The 22,159-nt window shown below is 44.0% G+C and overlaps 1 protein-coding gene across 2 annotated transcripts in view; it reads left to right on the top strand.

Annotated features, from left to right (window-relative positions):
- Positions 1-22,159, top strand: part of LOC137617197 (cadherin EGF LAG seven-pass G-type receptor 2-like) — a 581,094-nt gene that overhangs the window by 322,132 nt on the left and 236,803 nt on the right. For both annotated transcript variants that reach the window (XM_068347094.1, XM_068347095.1), the window contains exon 11: positions 1,134-1,342. In XM_068347094.1, coding sequence (XP_068203195.1) covers positions 1,134-1,342 — 209 coding nt within the window. The remainder of the gene's footprint in view (positions 1-1,133; positions 1,343-22,159) is intronic.

Below are 22,159 nucleotides of genomic sequence, written 5' to 3'. Positions count from 1 at the left end.
TTTTTAAGTTATTTTCCTGTAATATTCATTTGTACATTTTCCAAACTAACTTCTTAAAAACTAATAGGCACGCTTTGAATAAGTTTTAGGAAAATCTAATAGGCACGCAGTGAATAATTCAGGAGGGATGGGGTCTCCCTGTCTATCATTTCTCAGTGAGATTTTTCTCACTATCTTTATGTAGTTTTAGGATTGCTACACTTCCCGTTTAGATATCTTCAAGTGTTCTAACATAAGATTTATCTATTCCTTGTCTTTGTAGGGCTTTCATTACTGCCAAAGTTTTGACAGAATTGAAAGCTTTCTCATACTCTAGAAATGCCATAAATAGTGTCTTGTCATACTTTGTTGATTTTTCCATTTGCTGGTTAATTACAAGGATATGGTCAGTTATTGAACACCCACTTCTAAAGCATGCCTGCTCTCATGGTTGATTAAATTCTAGTTTTCTTTCTATTTGGCCTAATATGACCTTTGTGAATATTTTATATATTACTTATAGTAAACTAATTGGGTTGTAATTTTTCAGGTCTTATTTCTGTCTACCTTTTCGTAAATTAGTATAATGAAGTTTTGCAAGCTGTGAGCATAGAGCATTCTTGAAGACATTTTTGTGTAAAGTTCAGCAAGTTTTACCACCATGAAATCTCTATTTACTGTTAAATAAATTGTTAGGCCATCTTTTCCCACTGCTTTGCCTCTTTTCATGTTTTTTATTGCTTTCTTTACTTTTCCTAGTTACGTTTAGTACCTTCTCGGGTGTTTCATTATCTCTATTGGCAAATTTTTGTATATGATTATTTTAAAGCATTGTATTTAAATCCTTCACAAATTTTATCACTTTGATATATATATATATATATATATATATATATATATACATATGTATATATATATATATATATATATATATATATATATATACATATATATATATATATATATATATATATATATATATATATATATATATATATATACATACATACATATATGTTTACAATATATAGGTTTACCTTGCTTGATAGAGAGGGGTCTTGGTTGTTGATCATAGCCATATATTGTCAGCCTCTAAAGCATGGTAGCCTGCAGTTTTTACGATATTCCAGTTGAACCTTTATTTATCTTTACAGCTGACAGCAACAGAAATAGCTGATCCCACCCATTTTCAGTCAGTGACCCTGAACATCAAACTGGAAGATAAAAACGACCACCCTCCCATCTTTGAGTATTCCTCATATGATGTTAGCCTCGAAGAAAGTAAGAAAGCGGGAGATGAGGTTGTGATAGTTGAGGCTTATGATGGAGACAAGTCAGCTCTTTATGGAAATGAGAGCATAAGGTGAGGTATTACGGCTGGGCGTTTTTACATTTACAGTATTTTAGAATTAAGCTTCTTAGTCTTTCGATAAATGGAATCAATTTACTCACCGTAGAAAATCAAGGAAAACGTAATTGAAGAATACCTTATTTATTCCTAAGCAGAGACAAACTTCTGATTGGTAACTAGTAACCCCAATGCTGGGCAGTGTTAAGTGTGATTCCGGTAGGTTTCACTTCTATCCTGGCTGCTGTTACAATAAGAGATCTCCCCTCCTCTATCTACAATTATGACTTACATAATCCACACTGGATTACCCTTATAGTGCGCAGTGCTTTGTGTCTTTTCATTATCATTGTCACTAAGTGTGCTTATCATTATCTGTGCTATGCTTGTGCTTAACAATGGCTAATACCGTGGCAAATGATGTTCTGTGGAATGTCCACGTGAGTATTGTAGGGAGTGGCCATCCTTTCAGTGGGAGAGGTTTCGTTCTCGACGCTAGAAATTAGCGAAGGGAGATTGTTCTTCCTCATCTTCTTCCAGCAAGAAATGAGCTAAGGGAGATTGTTCTTCCTCATTTTCTTCCAGTAATGCTAAGAAGCATAAACTCTTTTCTGTATAGAAAAATATCCCCCATCTGGTTTCTTTGTCTTCAGCCTTCTGAGGATCCAGTTACGGAGGACGACGGCCATAATAATAATTTAATTGTTGATGATCATGATTTTTTAAATATTTAACTTAGCTGGTGAATATATAATAGCTGACGTCTCCGGCGGCTCGACAGAAAAACACAAAAACTCGCGAGCAATCGCTATGAAGGTTGCGGGTGTGCCCACCAGCGCCAACTATCGGCCAGATACCGCATATACAGCTCCAATTCTTCTCTGTCGGTCTGATCGACAAGACATACCATTACTCGCTGTTAACCTGGAGTTTTTCAACAGTCTTGGTGAAGTACTTCCTTTTGGTTTGAGCTTTTGCAGTGCAGGTGTTTTATCTTCAACTCAAACTCTTGAACTCTTTTTTGGATAGATTTAATTGTTGATGACTTTGGATTGTTTTTTGGACTTTCTTTGACTTTTTCAAAATGGTTGACCCTTCTCCAATTCCTAGATTTCGTAAATGTAATGCTAGGGATTGCAATAAGCGTCTTCCAAAGGCCTCTCTCGACCCACATACTGTGTGTTCTAATTATCGGGGTAAAACCTGTCAATTAGGAGATCGGTGTGAGGAGTGCGTGGGCCTTTCGGAATTCGATTGGCTTGAGTTTGACAAGTATTCTCGTAAGCTAGAGAGAGATAGGGTGAGGAGAAGTTCCTCTAGATCGTTAGAATTTTCCTCCTCCCATGCCCCTGAACCTAATCCTTCCCCTGTAGTAGTTGTGCCTGAACCCTCTACTAGCACTCAGGAACCATCAATGCGAGATATGTTACGTGCCATTCATGCTTTGGGCGAGAGAGTTGAGTCGTTAGCTACGGACCGTAATCAACTCATGGCGGACGTAAAAGAGTTAAAGTGTCAGAGTGCCACATTAGAAAATCGTGGGAAAGTGATTAGTGCGCAAAGTGTTATCAGTGTTGCGACCGAGGGTTCGTCTGTTCGTGCCTGTCGTTCGCCTAGTTCGAGACCTCTTGCAAGCTCCCAAGCCCCAGGGAGAAGTAATGTCGTAGGACTTATGGGTTCGAGAGGCTTTAATCAGCGAACAGACGTTCCCTCTATGGTTTCAGGCGTGTCTCGTCAAGACCGCCCCTATCATAAGACGAGCGAGACGGTTTTCTCCTCGTCATTCGAAGGCTTTTCGCGTAAGAAACCGTGGAGCAAGGTTTCGAGACCCTTAAAGCGAAAGTCAGTCCCTTCAGGACAGGTCCAGCATCCTGGTTGTAGCCATTGGGACAGCTCTGACCCTGTGCAGTCATCGGAAGACTGCTCGCCGCCTAAACAGAAGCGTAACACAGGCTCCGAGAGTCTTAGTGTAGGCAATGTTTTGCAGTCACAGACGTTACCCTCGTCTCTTACCGCACCCATTCCCGTTGATCCTAAATGGGTTGTACTGCAAGACATGCAGAATAAGCTTGCCTCTCTTATGGAGGACTATTCTGCTGAAAAGGTTCACGATGATCCTCGCCGCTTAGCTGATCGAGATCCTGGCCGTCAGCCGCCCAAACGAGCCTTTGCTCGTCCTGTTGACGTTGGCGTTACAAAGTCACGTCAGTCACGTTTTGTAGAGCCTCACTCGATGCAGTCCCGTGTTGACTTTCAGCCGCATGTGGACGTTCAGCCGCTGCCGAATGCTCTTGTTGACGTTCAGGACGTTCGCCAACCAGCGAAGTTGACTTGCTTTGACGCTGAGCGTCAAGCACCGCAGTCAAGAGTTGTTTTGACTGCTCAGTCTAGGCAGTCAAGGCAGTCTCGAGTTGACGTCGAGCGTCCTCCCGCTCCTGTTGTTGTTGACAGTCAGGCTGTTAAGCAGTTACATGACGTAGCGTCCTGGACTGCTACTGATGCTCCGGTGCGTGTGGACTCTGCTTGTCAAGCATTGCCACCAAGGCAGGTCTCGCCCTTGCTTGTAACTCATCAGTTATCGGACGAAGCTCCTTCAGATGAGGACGTTGCTGATCCTCATCTTGATGATAATCCTTCAGATGTAGATGAACCTAAGGCTGTTCCTCCTTCGATGGACTTTAAGAAGATCATGTTGATTTTCAAGGATCTTTTTCCAGATCACTTTGTTGCTGTTGCTCCTCGTTCGCCTCCGTCTGAGTTTGCTCTAGGCTTACCTGCTACCAAGCCAGCCTTTACTAAGCTAGTGCTTTCTCGCTCTTCCAAGAGGGCTTTACGTCTTCTAGGCGACTGGTTGGATACCAGGAGGAGTTTGGGGAAGACGGCCTTTGCCTTCCCTCCTTCTAAGCTTGCTTCTAGATCGAGCGTCTGGTATGACACGGGAGAAGTTCTCGGCTTGGGAGTCCCAGCCTCTGCCCAGGGTGACTTCTCAAGCCTCGTAGACTCTCCCCGTCGCCTGGCCATGAGACGCTCGAAGATTTGTTGGTCCTCCTCGGACCTTGACCATCTGCTTAAAGGCGTATACAGGGCCTTTGAAGTGTTTAACTTTCTTGACTGGTCATTAGGAGCTTTAAGTAGGAAGATCTCGTCTGCCGACCAAGATGTTTCCTTACTTATCATGTCCTGTATGGATAAAGCCATCCGCGATGGCTCCAATGAGCTCGCCTCCACCTTTATGTCGGGAGTCTTAAAGAAGCGAGAAACCCTTTGCTTTTTCCTTTCGGCAGGAGTTACTCCCTGTCAGAGATCGGAACTGCTCTTTGCTCCCTTATCAGCGTCCTTGTTTCCGCAACAGCTGGTTAAGGATATAGCTGCTTCGCATTTGCAGAAGGACACCCATGACCTGATGGCGTCCTCTGCTCGCAAAGGGGCTCCTTCTGCATCCTTTGCTGTGAAACCCAGGATCGAGACTCCTGCATCTAGATTTATCCCGCCCTTTCGTGGCAGAGCTCCCAGCAGGGGAAGCTCTCGTGCCGAGGGAAAGAGAGGTAAGAAGAGAGGAGCCAAGTCCTCCCGTGGCAGAGTCTGACTGCCCACAGCCTCAGACAGCGGTAGGTGCCAGATTGAAGAGCTTCTGGCAGGCCTGGGAGAAGAGGGGTGCAGACCAAAAGTCTGTTCTGTTGCTCAGAGAGGGGTACAAAATACCGTTTGTACGCAAACCTCCTCTAGTGACAACTCCCATAGACCTCTCTCCCAGGTACCGAGAGGAGTCAAAGAGACAAGCCCTAAATCAAGAAGTGTCTCTGTTGCTAGAGAAGGGAGCGGTGGTGAAAGTCTCGGACCTTCAATCACCGGGGTTTTACAACCGTCTCTTCCTAGTCCCAAAGCATACAGGAGGTTGGAGACCGGTGCTAGACGTCAGTGCGCTCAACGTTTTTGTTACAAAAACAAAATTCACTATAGAGACCACGAAGTCCGTCTTAGCAGCGGTCAGAAAGGGAGACTGGATGGTCTCTCTCGACCTACGAGATGTGTACTTCCACATTCCTATACACCCGGATTCCCAACCGTTTCTGAGGTTTGTTTACAGGGATGTGGTGTACCAGTTTCGAGCCCTGTGCTTTGGCCTCAGTCCTGCTCCTCTCGTGTTGACGAGGCTCATGAGGAATGTGGCAAAATTCCTCCATCTATCGGGAATCCGAGCCTCCCTGTACTTGGACGACTGGCTTCTCAGAGCATCGTCCAGTCATCGCTGTATGCAGGATCTACATTGGACGTTGGGTCTGGCCAAGAAGTTGGGACTTTTGGTCAACCTAGAAAAGTCCCAACTGATCCCATCCCAGACTATTCTATATTTGGGGATGGAGATTCGCAGTCCAGTTTTTCGGGCTTTTCCGTCTGCCACCCGAATAGAACAAGCCCTGCTCAAAGTCCAACTAATGCTGAAAAGAGAACGTTGTTCAGTCAGGAGTTGGATGAGTCTCGTAGGGACTCTCTCATCCCTGGAGCAGTTTGTCTCGCTAGGGAGACTACACCTTCGGCCTCTCCAGTTCCATCTAGCCTCTCACTGGAACAAGGACAAGACGTTAGAGACGGTATCAATCCCAGTCTCCGAACCAGTAAAGGCATGCCTGAAATGGTGGGACAGCAATATCAGTCTGAGAGAGGGACTATCCCTAGCAGTCAAGAACCCAAACCACGTGTTGTTCTCAGACGCGTCGGATTTGGGTTGGGGTGCGACCCTGGACGGTCAGGAATGCTCGGGTCTGTGGACCTCAAGTCAGAAGAGCATGCACATCAACGGCAAGGAGCTATTAGCAGTCCACTTGGCCTTGATGAAATTCGAAAGCTTTCTTTGAAACAAAGTGGTAGAGGTCAACTCAGACAACACCACAGCTTTGGCATACATCTCCAAGCAAGGAGGCACACACTCCCTCACGCTGTACGAGATCGCAAGGGACCTTCTCATATGGTCAAGAAATCGAGGTATCTCCCTGTTGACGAGATTCATCCAGGGGGACTTGAACGTCTTGGCAGACTGTCTCAGTCGGAGGGGTCAGGTGATACCCACGGAATGGACCCTCCACAAGGACGTGTGCAAGAGTCTTTGGGCGACTTGGGGTCAACCCACCATAGACCTCTTTGCCACCTCGTTGACCAAAAGGTTACCAATCTATTGCTCACCAGTCCCAGATCCAGAGGCGATCCACATAGACGCGTTTCTACTGGATTGGTCTCATCTGGACTTATATGCATTCCCACCATTCAAGATAGTCAACAAGGTACTGCAGAAGTTCGCCTCTCACGAAGGGACAAGGTTGACGTTGGTTGCTCCCCTCTGGCCCGCGAGAGAGTGGTTCACCGAGGTACTTCAATGGCTGGTAGACATTCCAAGAAGTCTTCCTCTAAGGGTAGATCTCTTACGTCAGCCCCACGTAAAGAATGTTCATCAAAGCCTCCCCGCGCTTCGTCTGACTGCCTTCAGACTATCGAGAGACTCTCAAGAGCTCGAGGCTTTTCGAAGGAGGTAGCCAGTGCGATTGCGAGAGCTAGGAGAGCTTCTACCATCAGAGTATACCAGTCGAAGTGGGAAGTCTTTCGAGACTGGTGCAAGTCAGCATCTGTGTCCTCTTCCAGTACCCCTGTAGCCCAAATCGCAGATTTTCTTTTACATCTGAGAAATGTTCGCTCCCTCTCAGCTCCCACGATTAAGGGCTACAGGAGCATGTTGGCTTCGGTCTTTCGTCATAGAGGCTTAGATCTTTCCAACAATAAAGATCTCCAAGATCTCCTTAAGTCTTTCGAGACCTCTAAGGAACGTTGTTTGGCAACTCCTGGATGGAACTTAGACGTGGTCTTAAGGTTCCTCATGTCAGACAGGTTTGAGCCATTACATTCAGCCTCCCTGAAGGATCTCACCCTCAAGACGCTTTTCCTAGTGTGCTTGGCTTCGGCTAAAAGGGTCAGTGAAATTCATGCCTTCAGTAAGAACATCGGCTTTTCTACAGAAAAAGCCACATGTTCACTTCAACTTGGTTTCCTGGCCAAAAATGAACTGCCTTCTCGTCCTTGGCCTAAGTCCTTTGATATACCTTGCCTGTCAGAGATCGTAGGCAACGAACTTGAAAGAGTGCTGTGTCCAGTTAGAGCTCTTAAGTTCTACTTAGCTCGTACTAAGTCCTTACGAGGTGGATCTGAGGCATTATGGTGCTCAGTTAAGAAACCATCATTGCCTATGTCAAAGAATGCTTTGTCATATTTTATCAGATTTTTAATACGAGAGGCTCATTCTCACTTGAATGAAAAAGACCGATGCTTGCTTAAGGTTAAGACGCACGAAGTAAGAGCTATAGCAAATTCCGTGGCCTTTAAGCAAAATAGATCTCTGCAAAGTATTATGGACGCGCCCTTTTGGAGAAGCAAGTCGGTATTCGCGTCATTTTACTTAAAAGATGTCCAGACTCTTTACGAGGACTGCTATACACTCGGTCCATTCGTTGCAGCGAGTGCAGTAGTGGGTGAGGGTTCTACCACTACATTACCTTAATTCCAATATCCTTTTAATCTGTCTCTTGAAATGTTTTTAATCTTGTTTTTGGGTTGCACGGAAGGCTAAGAAGCCTTTCGCATCCTTTTTGATTTGGCGGGTGGTCAAATGTCATTTCTTGAGAGCGCCCAGATTAGGGGTTTGATGAGGTCCTGTTGTATGGGTTGCAGCCCTTGATACTTCAGCTCCTGGGAGTCTTTCAGCATCCTAAGAGGATGGTTGGGCTTCGTGAGGAAGACAGACTAACAAGGCAGAGTAATCGTCTAAGTCAACTTCCTTACCAGGTACCTATATATATTTGGGTTTTTGTTATGATATAACTGTCAAAAACTCTAAGCATATACGCTGTAAACTTAATTAATTCTGGTCTCTACCCACCACCATGGGTGTGAATCAGCTATTATATATTCACCGGCTAAGTTAAATATTTAAAAATGATATTTTAATTATAAAATAAATTTTTGAATATACTTACCCAGTGAATATATAAATTAAAGGCCCCCCCTTCCTCCCCGATAGAGACCCAGCGGGATGAGAAGAATTGGAGCTGTTTACATGTATATGCGGTATCTGGCCGATAGTTGGCGCTGGTGGGCACACCCGCAACCTTCATAGCGATCGCTCGCGAGTTTTTGTGTTTTTCTGTCGACCGTCGGAGACGTCAGCTATTATATATTCACCGGGTAAGTATATTCAAAAATTTATTTTATAATTAAGATATCATTTTACAGTATATGTATTATCACCTAATGTTGATCATGTGCCCAGTGACCCCGAGTCGATGCTTGTAATAGATCCCTTGGCTACGGCCGCTGTGCGCCCTTACCCGTATCCAGTCCCATTATCATTGTTCCCTGATTATTCAGAAATATATAGATCTCCCTTGCCTCTCACTAGTGTATTAAATTTTGAGCCTCATATGGCTAATTTTATCCAGGATGACTTTTCCCTTCTGGAGATATCTCCATTAAGGCGTCAAAAGCCTTACCCATGAGCGGAAACATAGAGTTGAGACTGCCATTTCCCCCCCCCCCCCCTCCCTTTATGGAGGCAGCCCTGTTGGAAGATCCATTTTGTCCTTCTCCCGCTCATAAGCAAGGCTTGCTTCATACCCTCAGGGGTTCTCGGCACCACTCTCTTATTCCAGAACTCCTCATTACAATGTATTGATGTTGTTCACTTTGGCTGTGTCCACAACTGCAAATTTGGCCAGACCAAGTTGCTCTAAACCTATTGTGTCTTCTCCCTCCAACCAAACGGCTTGGAAATTGAAAGTAACTACAACACATTAACTAATTCCACTTGAGTTGACCATATATGAATCTGCCCTGACATGTTCTTAGGCAAACAAGTCTGTACAGTACATGCTAGTGTTCCCATTCATGATGATATCACTGAAAGTGCTGCCATTTCATTGTGTGATGATATTCCTCTGCATAATTGCTATGATACTATGTCATTCGATAATGCACATTCTGATTGTGCTGCCCTGACCCAAGCTTGTGTAGAAAATTCTATCATCAGCTTCGGCTTAAAATCAGGTAGCTTTGGCTTCCAATCCCCAGGAACCTTGGTCTCATAACCCAATAATCATTGGTTATATTAATGACAAACCTGTTGTTTTACCACAACATACTCACACAAGTACCTTGCCTAATGTTCGTAACACTTCAAATATTACATGTTTTTCGTAGCACCAGAAACATAATTTTTCAGGTAAATCCTCTTTTCAGGCATAAAAAGGGCACTGGAATCATTTCTCCTTTTCCTCGAGTGACACCCCTATCTTCAACAGATCACTTCACAGTACTAGCTTCCTGGCTAGTTCAGCGGTAATGTGTTGGCCTAGCATTTGCATGGTGGCAGATCGATCCCAGCCTGGGACCGTGAGTTTAAGCTGTTTACTGGGGAGGCCATTGCTGTGCTCTTGCACCAGAGTTGGGGGTTGGACTTGCCCAGTTTACATCCTGGTGAGCATCTATTCTGATGAAACTGGAAATGAAACCAGACACTTTTAATCTTACCCTTTAACAGTAATTAGAAAATTGTATACTAGGAGTGTGCTTGACTCCTATTCTTTCTCCAACTCCTCTTATCTCCATTCACTGAATGATATTAGAGAGAGGAAGGACGTTTGAAGAAACATTAAATCTTCTAACATGCCCACGAAGGTAGAATCCCCAATTATCCCTAAGGTGGAGCCATTTACTTATCAGGATATCAATATTAATGACTCTGGAAAACATTGCTGTGTGTGAGTGCACCAGCTCAACAGATGTAGCCCCATTTGAGGTTCCGATGCCTGGTTCGGAAGTATCGCATTTCATCAGGATCACGAGCCTAATCTGCCACTTGGATGGCCTAGATGAGCCTCCTTGTGTGCAAATCGCTAATAGGCGGTGCCTTATAAACACATTACTCCCTCAATCTCAAAGCCTGAAATATAGGTTTGACGTGACATTATCCATTCAGACTCAAAATACGCAAGACTTATCTAACACTTGAGTCTCAGCCTTGAAGAACTCGCTTAAAGCAAGCAGGACTTCTAAGTTGCCAGCTATGCCACTTTCACGTCAGAGGAGATTTTATGTCCACTCCCTATCAATGCTGTTATTGCCAAAATGATACCAAGTGTACCTAATGACAAATTACCTAACCTCCCCTTCCTTTTCTCTGGTCCCGAGATGCAGAATATGGAGTTAGCTGTATCATGCTTCGTGGTGACAGAAAATCTGCGGGCTGAACACACCCTGAAACCATTTAAAGACCTCTCAATGTCAGGAGCCAGGGGTTTGGAGTTCTTACTTCATCAGATAGTCTCCCTTTGGGGCAACTGCATCCTGAAAATATGCAACACTGTCTTAGCTAGGTGCGTTAAACAGTTGTCTTCTAAAGATACTCTATTTGAGGAACTACAACCTGGTGGACTCCCCTCTCTTTTTCCTCCACCAGATGTGACTGCTGCTATAGAAAAGCAGATAAATTCAGCCAGGTTCTCTTATGAAGAGAGTTGCTGCATCAAAGATGCCCGCCCCTCAACTACCTCAAAGGAATTCACACCTCCTTAAACAAGTCAACCAGCAAAGACAACTTCTTCCTCCTATATACTTTCAACAGCCTAGGAGGCAAGACCCTCACCCCACCTTTCTCCGTAGAAGCCACTCCTCTGACCGTAGAGATTGTGGCCGCAGAGGATTCTGCTAGGGAAGGCATATCCTCCAACCCACCATTAGTAGGGGGATGTCTACAAAGGCATTGGTGCATGTTGCAGTTCTTTGGGATCAATCCTTTTACCATGCAGATACTGCACTCAGCATATCAAGTCCCATTCATAGACTATCTGCCCTCTCTGACTCGGACACTGACAGCCTAACTATTCTGTTTGAAGGCTCAGTAAAGGACCTTCTCTTGCTAAAGGAGGTGTCTAAGATGTTGGCCAAAGAAGCCATAGAAGAAGTCTTAGACAACTTTCTGGTCTTCCTCAGCAATCTATTCTTGGTAGAAAAGCTGACGGGAGTTTGGAGACCCATCATAGATTTGTCCCATTTGAATCTGTTTGTCTTACAAACAAGGTTCAGAATGGAGACTTCGGCCACTGTTATTCAGGCCATCAGGAAGAACGACTTCCTTCTGACCATAGACCTGAAGGATGCGTATGTTCAGGTCCCCCTCCAACCTACCTCAAGGAAGTACAGTACCTGTTTCACTTTCGAGACAGATTTTCCACTTCAATGTGCTTTGCTTCTGCCTGTCAACAGCACCTCACGTCTTCTACCAGTATCTTTGCCATTGTCTCAGCCTGGGTTCATGTCATGGACGTAAGGTTTCTGAAATATATGGATGACTGGTTTCTAACAAAATCTCAACCCCTCCATATAGAACACAGAATTTCCTCAACTTCGGCAAGTTTTGGATTAACTAAAACTAGAGAAGTCTAGCCTCATCCTCCAACAGTCTATCAAATATTTAGGCATAGAAATCGAGTTGGCCCAAGTCATGGTTTTATCTGCCGACAGGGTAGTAAGATTCAGGAAAGTGGCAGAAACCTTCTTGGGAGGAAAATCGCTTCTTCCGCTCTTGGCAAAAGCTCCTAGGACACCTCGCCTTATTTAAGAATTTGGTTCCATTCAGGAGAATGCACCTTTGCTTAGTGCAGCGGGCTCTGAAGAGCCAGTGGTCTCAAATATCCAACCACCCTGCAACACTGTTCCCGGTGCCCTAGGAGTTAGTGACAAATCTCCAATGATGGTTGAAAAAGCCCCAAAGTGGCCAACAGCCGAGGGGTATAAAATCTGCTGGAACATCTCTTGGAAGTCCTAAAAGAACTCCCAGAATGGCCAAACCTACTGCATCAACTGCACATAAGAAAAGTTCCATGAGGCTCTTCACTGCCCGTCTGTTCATGGTTGGAGAATATCCAGCAACTCCTTCGAAAGAGACTTTTTGAGTCCTACTACGAAATAACTTTTTGTATACCCTCAAAAGTCATCCACAGCAATCTTTTAAGTCAAGTGGAAAACATTCTGTGACTGGTGTCATAGTCAGAATATCGCTCCACTGAAGCCCACTATTCCTCTGATTACCCACTTATTAGTGAACTGAGGACTGAAAAATCCATTTCAGTCACTGCAGTGAAGGGCCACTGCTCGACCTTGAGCCAGGTTTTCATACTGAAAAGGGCTTGATCTCCCCTCTTCATGGGAACTTTCTGCTCTCATTAAAACTTTGAACAGACTGGACCCTCAAGAACTCAAGCCCCCTTCCGGGGATATGACAAAGGTTCTTAGGTCCTTAAAAAGGACCCCTTAAGAACCCATGTATAAAGCTTTATACTACACTGATCTTACCCTAAAGACTGCTATTCTCGTTGCCTTGGTTTCTACCAAGAGAATAAGTGAACTGCATGGTCTTTCCTACCTAATGTCACATTCCAAAGGGTAGAAGGAACTATTCTTTTCCTTTGTTCCAGAGCTTCCTAATTATGGTCAAAAAGTTTGTATGATTGTCCTTGATTTTAGTGCTGCCTTTGATCGTGTTACTCATGAGGCCCTTGTTTTCAAACTCAAACAGTTGGGAGTGGGTGGATCGTTTCTTAGCATCATTATTGAATCTGTAAGTAATAGATCGCAAAGAGTTGTTGATGGGCACCATGGTGAGTATAGGAATGTGATATCTGATGTTCCTCAGGGTAGTGTACTATATACGCATGACATGTGGTTTGGCCTAGAAAAGAAGCTTATTGCATATGCTGATGATGCAAATTATGGGGTATGAAGTTGAATCCTAACAAAACTCAAAGTATAATTGTAAGCAGGTCAAGGACAGTGGCTCCTCAACATCCGGATCTCAGGATTGATAATATTTCTTTAACTGTATGACTTGAAATTTTAGGTGTGATTCTCGACAGCAAATTTATTTCTGAGAAACACATTGGGTCTGTCTTCTTCAATTGCCTTAAAAATTGACTTAAAGTCTTTTAAGATATTTGGTAATCATTCTATTCTGAAGAAGTGTTTTAATTCTTTCCTTCTACCTTGTTTTGAGTATTGTTCTCCTGTCTTGTCTTCAGCTGCTGATTCTCATCTTAATTTGTTGGACAGGAACTTACGGTCTACTGTATTAAATTTCTTATTCCTGATCTAGATAATATTCTCTGGCACCGTCATTCAATTAGTTCATTATGCATGCTACAGAAGATTTTTGATAATTCTGACCATCCTTTACGTTCAGATCTTCCCGTAAAGTTCCATCCTGTTCGTAATACTCGCCATGGAGTTAATTCTAATAGTCAGGCCTTCTCCATCTTGAGGTTTAATACTATGCAGTATTCTGAAAGTTTTATTCCAGCTGTGACCAAGTTATGGATTGATCTTCGTAATCGAGTACAGTAGTTGAATCAGTAGAACTTGAAAAGTTCAAACTTGTAGCAAATGTTTTTATGTTAAACCGGCTAACATAAGTCTTTCTGGGCTCCGACCCGTGCCGCCCAGTGAAATGCTCCTTTAGCACCATTTCTAAGGTATTTAACTGCTATGTATTACCAGAGAAAAAATTGCATAGGGATGCCAGGTTGAACCCAGCTCGCTCACCTATATAAGGTGTCGATATAATACTGGGGCGTGATAATTCACAACCAGAGGCTTCGCACCATTTAGATATCTCCTGTCAAAATCCCCGAACAGCGAGGTGCCGTTCAACATCCCACTACTACTAGCAATCCCACGCCAGTGACGTCACTCCTTATTTAGCACGCAATTTGATAGCCGTATTTTACCTTGTGTGTGAATTTCGCTGGTTTTTTTCTGGATTTACCTCAAGATGTCGGACTCCACTGTCCCTCCATCTAAGTTAAGTACCAGATCTATGAGTTTTGAGATTTTGGAGGGGGCCTTTCCCCTTTTTGTTTATATTATTCAGCTTTATTATTCACGACCTTGCGTCGGTCTCTCGTGGGCTCGGCTCCCTTCTCTCTCTCTCTTGTTCGTTCTTAACGATTTTCAATAAGTCCTCCATACTGATTGTTTCTCGTTATGAACCTTACGGATAGCCACGGTTCACACACCGTATTAATTTTATATTGCCTGGTTTTTATGATAACAGTTATTACATATACGTGTGCATATTTTCGGTAGGTTGGCATGCCTGATCGCCTTCGGCGTTCTATTTCACATATTATTACTTGGATTATTTTCGTTCGCACGCCACGGACTTGCTTATCATTTTAACGTCATTCGTTTGCTTGCATTAGCTCGAGGGGCTTTCATGAGTCAGATATTACATGTTAGTTTTCATTTTGTTAGCACTTCACTGACCCCATGTTATGTTGGTAGCCCTGCCTACTCCCAGCGGCCCTATGTTATGTTGGTAGCCCTGCCTACTCCCAGCGCCGTCAGGCTTGATTTCTCTTGTCTTGTGTTCGCTCCCTCGTTTGTTTTACGATTGATGTATAACTATGTTATTATTATTATCATCCAGCATGCCTTCCTATCTTATTTTACCATACGTTATGTTTATTATAGTGTTATTAGTCCTTCCGCGTGATCATATCAATCGTGGGTCTGGCAGGTTGGTATACCTGCTATCGCCCCACTCCTAGCCTCCTCCCGCCGATACCCCACCCCAGGGTTCCCTCCCTCTCTCTCCCGATCGAGTTTGAGTCACTTTATAGCGCTATGTACCCCTCCCGGGGGCATCCGCTTTGCACGGGCAGTTCCCGTTGATCTGTGAGGCATACTATTATTTTACATTCACATACATTACTTACTCTTTCACCTTCTCTACCCGGTCGTAGTCGTTTTCTTTCCGTCGCTCATTTGGCCAACGATCGGCGTGAAGTTTTCGGCTCGTTCCATGGTACCTTGTTATGTTATATTATTTATTAAGTTTTGTACGCGCTACTTCCCCGGTCCTGTACGTCACGGACCCGTTAAAGATCCCTTTCCCCCTCTAGTGTCACGCACCTCACGGACCTTATATAGATATATATATATATATTAAGATTTCATTACGGGATCCCCAGAAGTAGCTTTTATACATTACCATCCGGTCGAGTTGTTTAGTTGCGCCTCCGGAGCCAACGTTACTCTTTCTTACTTGGATTAACTTTATATTAGTCACATATATATATATATACGATCCTTGTTCTCGACCTTCCCTTCCCTCTTTTGATATGATCACGGTTACGGTCTGACTTGATTTCAATTCCTTTTACAATTAAAATAGTTATTTTGGTATTGATATTTAAGCAATCCGGACCCCCCGGGTCCCGATTTGCTTACATTCAATATACTTTGTGGCTATATATAAAAGATTTATATCATGATATTGACATATATATACGTAGATATTTAAGCAATGCGGACCCCCCGGGTCCTGATTTGCTTACATTCAATGTACTTTATGGCTATATATAAAAGATTTATATCATGATATTGACGTAGATATTTAAGCTCCGGCCCTAATTGGCTTTCATTTAAGATACTCATGTATCTTTTGTCTTACAGACTGTACGTATATAAAACATTGTTATCATGATATTGATATATAAATCTTCTATCATGATATTGATATCACTTAAGCACCCGGGGCCCCCGAGCCCCTATTTTCTTTCCTTCAGGATTCCTAATGTATATATAGAAAAAATTTTTATCATGATATTGATATGTAAATTTATTAGCATGATATTGCTATAATTTAAGAATCCGGGGCCCCCGAGCCCCTATTTGCTTTCATTCAGGATTCCTGATGAATATATATAAAACATTTTTATCATGATAGAGATATACTGTATATATATATATATATATATATATATATATATATATATATATATATATATATATATATATATATATATATATATATATATATATATATATATATATATATATATATATATATATATATATATATATATATATATATATATATATATATATATATATATATATATATATATATATATATTTTAAGCACCGGGGCCTCCAAGCCCCTAATTTGCTTTCCTTTAAGATACTCATGTATCTTTTATTTTACAGACTGTATGCTGTGCATTGACGGCATGTGCCGCTGTCATCTATCAACCCTGCGGCCATAACGTGTCATTCACACGCCCACTGTTCTGCCCGAGTGGATGACTTAGATTTATGGCATCCAGACGCTTGTGTAGTCTGCTACACAATGACCTCCACTCTAACATCTGACTCGGTGAGTACATTTTCATTGATACAGACTTGTAGGGAGTTACCATTAATTTTAAATATTAATTTTAAGGCCACTAGTCCTCTGGACTTCCCGCATGCCTTTCACTTAGTGTCTACGAAGTCCTTGGACTTGTTCACTTTTCTTTGGCACAAATATCCCTCGCTAATAGTCTGTTCTCTTTCAGTGCTCCCAACTTGAGAAAGATACAGCTTGGGCTACCCTCAAGATCTGGATTGACGGGTTCACCCGCAACGTGAAGGCCACACAGCCTTATATCCTCTCTGAGGAATGGTGTTCCCGTCTCTACCCCCCATGCTAAAACTTCACCTCCGGTCCCCAAAGAATTGGCGGATTCTTTCATCGAGAGGTTCGAATCCCTTCTTCTGGCCCCGGACCAAGAAGAGACGGGCGGCACCCTAACTGAAGACGTCTCTACCCTCAACCTCGATGTGGAAGCCATGGCTCTTGACGATCCCGACGCAGGTAGGGACGTAGGTGAGTCAGGTGGTTCCCGGGCTATGATTCCTATCCCTAGCCCGGCTTTCTCTTCTCCTTCAGAACACTCTTCTTTTCGAGGTTTTCCCGGGACAACCAAGACTGGTCTCAATCCCCGGCCTGTTATCCCCAAGGTGAAGGCTCATCGTAAGAATTTATATACGACCCACAAGTCTTCCAAGGACCACAGGTCTTCGAAATCATCAGCTTCGAAGGCTAAATCTTCCTCCACCAGAGTCTCTCAAGACCCAATTGCTGTGCCTTCAACCTCTCACGGAGTAGTCTCCGTTCCAGCACCTGTTTCCCCCCCGGCGGAATCATCTGGCCCGGTGGATTTTTCCGAGAAGATGTTTGCTCGTTTTGTGTCGATACTATTGTCTCATATGCGACAATCCCAAGAGAGAATAGCTTCTATGGAGAGCCTAGTTAAGGGACTCATGCGCTCGGGGCTGCCACCGCCACAACAGCAATACCCCATCCCTGACGCCTCCAAGCTTCCTCCTTTCAATAAGAATAACCCTTGGAGGTTGGCATTGCATGCCCCCTTCTCGGGGGGTATGTTGTCAATCAGAGATTTCGGTACCAGGCCTCTTGCGGATTATGAATTCTACCCACCGGGTCTTGAATTCCCCTTCCCGGGCTACTCTCGCCTCAAGGAAGAAGCTGATTCGATTGGATAAGGGCCCAAAGGAAACTGTTAATTTTCCTAAAGAACAGGCACAGTCTGTCTTGGTCCGCGTGTTCAATGAGTGGGATTGCTTGAACACAATGATTACGGCCTACAAAAGTTCATATACTATGTTTGTGGCCGACGACCAGACCCCTACCCCGTGTGCGACCAAGATCATAGAGACGGTCTTTCAGGCTATCAAGGAAGAGAAGCCTTTACCTCACCTCAGGGAGACCGACTTACCCTCCCTTCTCTTTCCGGGAGACGGTGAATGTTGGCGGAACGCCCCAGCTACCTTCTCGGTAGGTAAGTTGAGCCCGGACTGTGCCTCGACGCAGTTCAGTGAACGGCTTCCCAACCTCCCGGAGTCTCTCATTATATTGGAATATGAATCGAGGTGTAGATTCAGCAGAATCCTTAATTCAGTTGCCCTTTCGGAATTGACTGTCGCCACTTACAACGAGGAGGACCTCCTTAAGGTCCTCACTAAGTCACTTTTGCAAAACTTTATGGCTGACGCCTATGATTTTGCAAATGCCAGGACCCATTGTCGACGACACATTCTATCCGAAGCCACGATTAGGGACGAACCTAATAGGCTCATCAAAGCTCCAGTCTGGGGCCCGGATCTTTTCCCAGGCCTAAACCTCAAGGTTAGGTGGGGCCTGGTTTCCAAGAGGAGATATGAGCCTACTAGTACCCCAATTCGAGGTAGGAAGAGATTGAGGCCCTTCCAATCTTCCCAATTCAGGCAACCTCTGCAAGTGGTTCAACCGGTCTCAGTCCACGGAAGAACTACGTTCCTTCACAAAAGATCTGCTACTAAAGAATGCAATCCAAAGTATACGTCGCTTAAGATTTCACGGACGCTTGTTCAGTGGGCCAAAGAAAGGCTCAGACAAACGGAGAGTAATCCGGGACCTGTCTCGTTTAAATTCCTTCATTCGTTGCAACAAATTCCATATGCTTACCGTCTCGCGGGTGTGGACCTTACTTCCCCGTGGGGCCGTCACCACCTCCATCGATCTTACAGATGCCTACTATCACGTTCCAATAGCAAGGCATTTTCGTCCTTTTCTGGGCTTCAAGTTAGGCAAACAAGCCTATGCATTCAAAGTGATGCTATTGGGGCTCAACAAACCACCCAGAATCTTCACCAAATTAGCAGAGACAGTAATTCAAGAGCTTCGGACTCAGGGGATACAGGTAGTGGCCTATCTAGACGATTGGCTAATCTAGTCAGACAATGCCCAGATTTCCCGCGTAGCAACGAACAAAGTCCTCACCTTCCTTCGGCAACTGGGATTCCAAGTCAACCTCGGGAAATCCCGCCTGGTCCCGGAGACCAAGTTTCAATGGCTGGGACTACGAGGGGACCTGTGCTCCCATACGATGTGCCTCCCCAAAGCCAAAAGGAAGGTGATAGGGAGGAATACAAAACAATTTCTCAGGGGAAAGTTGACCTTCCGGAGGAGCCGAGAGTAGATCCTAGGGTCTTTACACTTCGCCTCCGTGACAGACATCTTCCTGAGGTCCAAAATCAGGGACATAGCAGAGTGTGGCGCTCAAGAGCAACCGCAATACGCCGAGACAGACGTGCTCGCCTTTCCCCAACCCTGAGAAAAAGTCTGCAGACTTGGACGAAGATCAAGAATCTTTCCAAGTCGGTTCCTTTACAACACAAGAAAGTCCAAGGGTTATGGTCACCGGTCTTCCAACAAATGCACGTCAACGTCCTAGAGGCCATGGCAGTCTTCCTCACTTTAAAACGTCTCAATCCAGCCAGGAATCTCCATATCAGACTGGTTCTCGACAGTGCAGTCATAGTACACTGCCTCAACAGAGAGGGCTCCTGATCAGCCCAAATAAACCACATCATGTTGAAGTTTTTCCCCATGGCGGCAATGCATAAGTGGCACCTGTCAGCAGTCCCTCTAGCAGGAGTCCGGAATGTGGTAGAGGACTCACTTTCCCGGACGACTCCGCTAGAGTCGGAATGGTCACTAGCTAATCGATCTTTCCAGTGGATGCTATCTCCAGTCCCGGGTCTCCAGGTGGATCTGTTTGCGACGAAATCCAATCACGAAATAGATTGTTACGTAGCCCCCAACCTGGACCCTCAGGCTTATGCCACGGACTCTATGATTCTAGATTGGAATACCTGGAGGACGATTTATCTGTTTCCTCCGGTGAATCTCCTGCTGAAAGTTCTGCACAAACTCAGATCCGTCAAAGGTCAAGTGGCTCTCGTAGCCCCCAACATGCCCAAGAACAATTGGTTCCCCTTGTTGCTAGAACTAGGTCTCAGCGGATTCCCAATCCGGTGTTAACAAAGACAGTGCAAACTCGCAATGTGTTCGCTTCCTCAAGGATTCTGAATGCCCTAACTTTATGGACTTCATGAAGTTTGCAGCCCAACGAGGTGCAAACATCGATCCTTTGAATACTATTTTCCTGGAATCTGACAAAAAGGACTCTACTCTCCGTCAATATGACTCAGCTGTCAAGAAATTAGCTAAGTTCTTGAAAGATTCCCAAGTTGAGACAATGACGATGAACCTAACTGTGACATTCTTCAGAACTCTCTTCAAATCTGGCCTGGCAGCCAATACCATTACTACAATCAAGTCAGCCTTGAAAAAGATCTTCCATATTCAACTCGCCCTAGCGCAGTTGAACGATGTTCTTAAGCTAGCCTCTGACACCCCAAATGAATCCTGTAACTATATGGCATTATTAAGAAAGTCACTTTTTCTTTTGAGCCTCGCCTCGGGCTCCAGAATCTCAGAATTGTCAGCCTTATCTAGAGACCCTGGTCATATAGAGTTTCTCTCTTCGGGTGAGGTTCTTCTCTCTCCTAACAAAGTTTTCCTGGCTAAAAATGAAGTCCCCCAAAACAGGTGGTCTCCCTGGAAGATTGTTCCACTTCCTCGGGATCCATCCCTGTGTCCAGTTACCACCCTGAAAGACTGTACTTAGGTAGAACTTCCACTACAACCACAGGGCCCTTATTTATTAGAAAACACGGAGGAACTATTACCCTTTAGGGAATCAGACAACAAATTCTTTATTTTATTAACCAAGCTAATCCTGCATCATTCCCACATGTCCATGATATTAGAGCAGTGGCTACCTCAATTAATTTTTTCTACCATATGAAATTTGATGAGCTCTCAAAATATACGGGTTGGAAGTCCCCTAAAGTTTTCAAGCGCCACTATCTAAAACCTTTAGAAGCTCTTAGATTTGCCACAGTAGCTGCGGGGAATATAGTTCCTCCTGAAGGTACTGAGTCCTAATCACAACGTCTTGCTCTGTCCTCTTTCCCTCCTGCCTGGCTTACCTGTTGTTCCTACCTGTTTTGTTACTATACACCCTTATGGTGTATTATTTTATTATTCAATTGTTCAATTTTACGAATTGTTTTCATTACACTTGTTCTTAATCCCCGAGCTGATTTTATTTTGCATTTTTTATTACCAAGCTGGATTCCCACTATTCATATCTGTTGCATTCTACCTACGGGTTTCATTATTGATTGTTTCCCATGTCTTTTTATCACTGTCATATACATGTTAATCTATTTTTACGGGTTTCCACATCCCTCTTTTTTGATATTATACTCATCAGCTCTGTTATTTTGTGTTATTCCCTCTTCAGGTAGTTAGCCATATTGGGTCCCCATTCTCTGGTACGATTTCACTGGGCGGCACGGGTCGGAGCCCAGAAAAGGGATTTTGACGAAGGAAAAATCTATTTCTGGGCGGGAGACCCGTGCCACCCAGTGAACCCACCTGTCCCTCCCTAATTGGGCCCCAATCTGGGGTGCTATTAGGAGTGACGTCACTGGCGTGGGATTGCTAGTAGTAGTGGGATGTTGAACGGCACCTCGCTGTTCGGGGATTTTGACAGGAGATATCTAAATGGTGCGAGGCCTGTGGTTGTGAATTATCACGCCCCAGTATTATATCGACACCTTATATAGGTGAGCAAGCTGGGTTCAACCTGGCATCCCTATGCAATTTTTTCTCTGGTAATATATAGCAGTTATATACCTTAGAAAGGGTGCTAAAGGAGCATTTCACTGGGCGGTACGGTTCTCCCGCCCAGAAATAGATTTTTCCTTCGTCAAAATCCCTTTTTTATAGTGTATACTGTATGTGAAATATCTGTTTTAATGTTCTTATTGTTTCTTAAAATATTTTATTTCAATTGTTCATTACTTCTTATATTGTTTATTTTTTTTCCTTATTTCCTTTCCTCACTGGGCTATTTTTCCCTGTTGGAGCCCATGGGCTTGTAGAATCTTTCTTTTCCAACAAGGGTTGTAGCTTAGCTAGTAATACATACATACATATACCAAGGCACTTCCCCCAATTTTGGGGGGTAGCCGACATCAAACAAATGAAACAGAAAAGGG

This window comes from Palaemon carinicauda, chromosome 23 (genome assembly GCF_036898095.1).
Source record: "Palaemon carinicauda isolate YSFRI2023 chromosome 23, ASM3689809v2, whole genome shotgun sequence".
NCBI lineage: Eukaryota > Metazoa > Arthropoda > Malacostraca > Decapoda > Palaemonidae > Palaemon > Palaemon carinicauda.
Note: the sequence above shows the minus strand (reverse complement) of the source record. Positions and strands in the feature narration are given on the sequence as shown.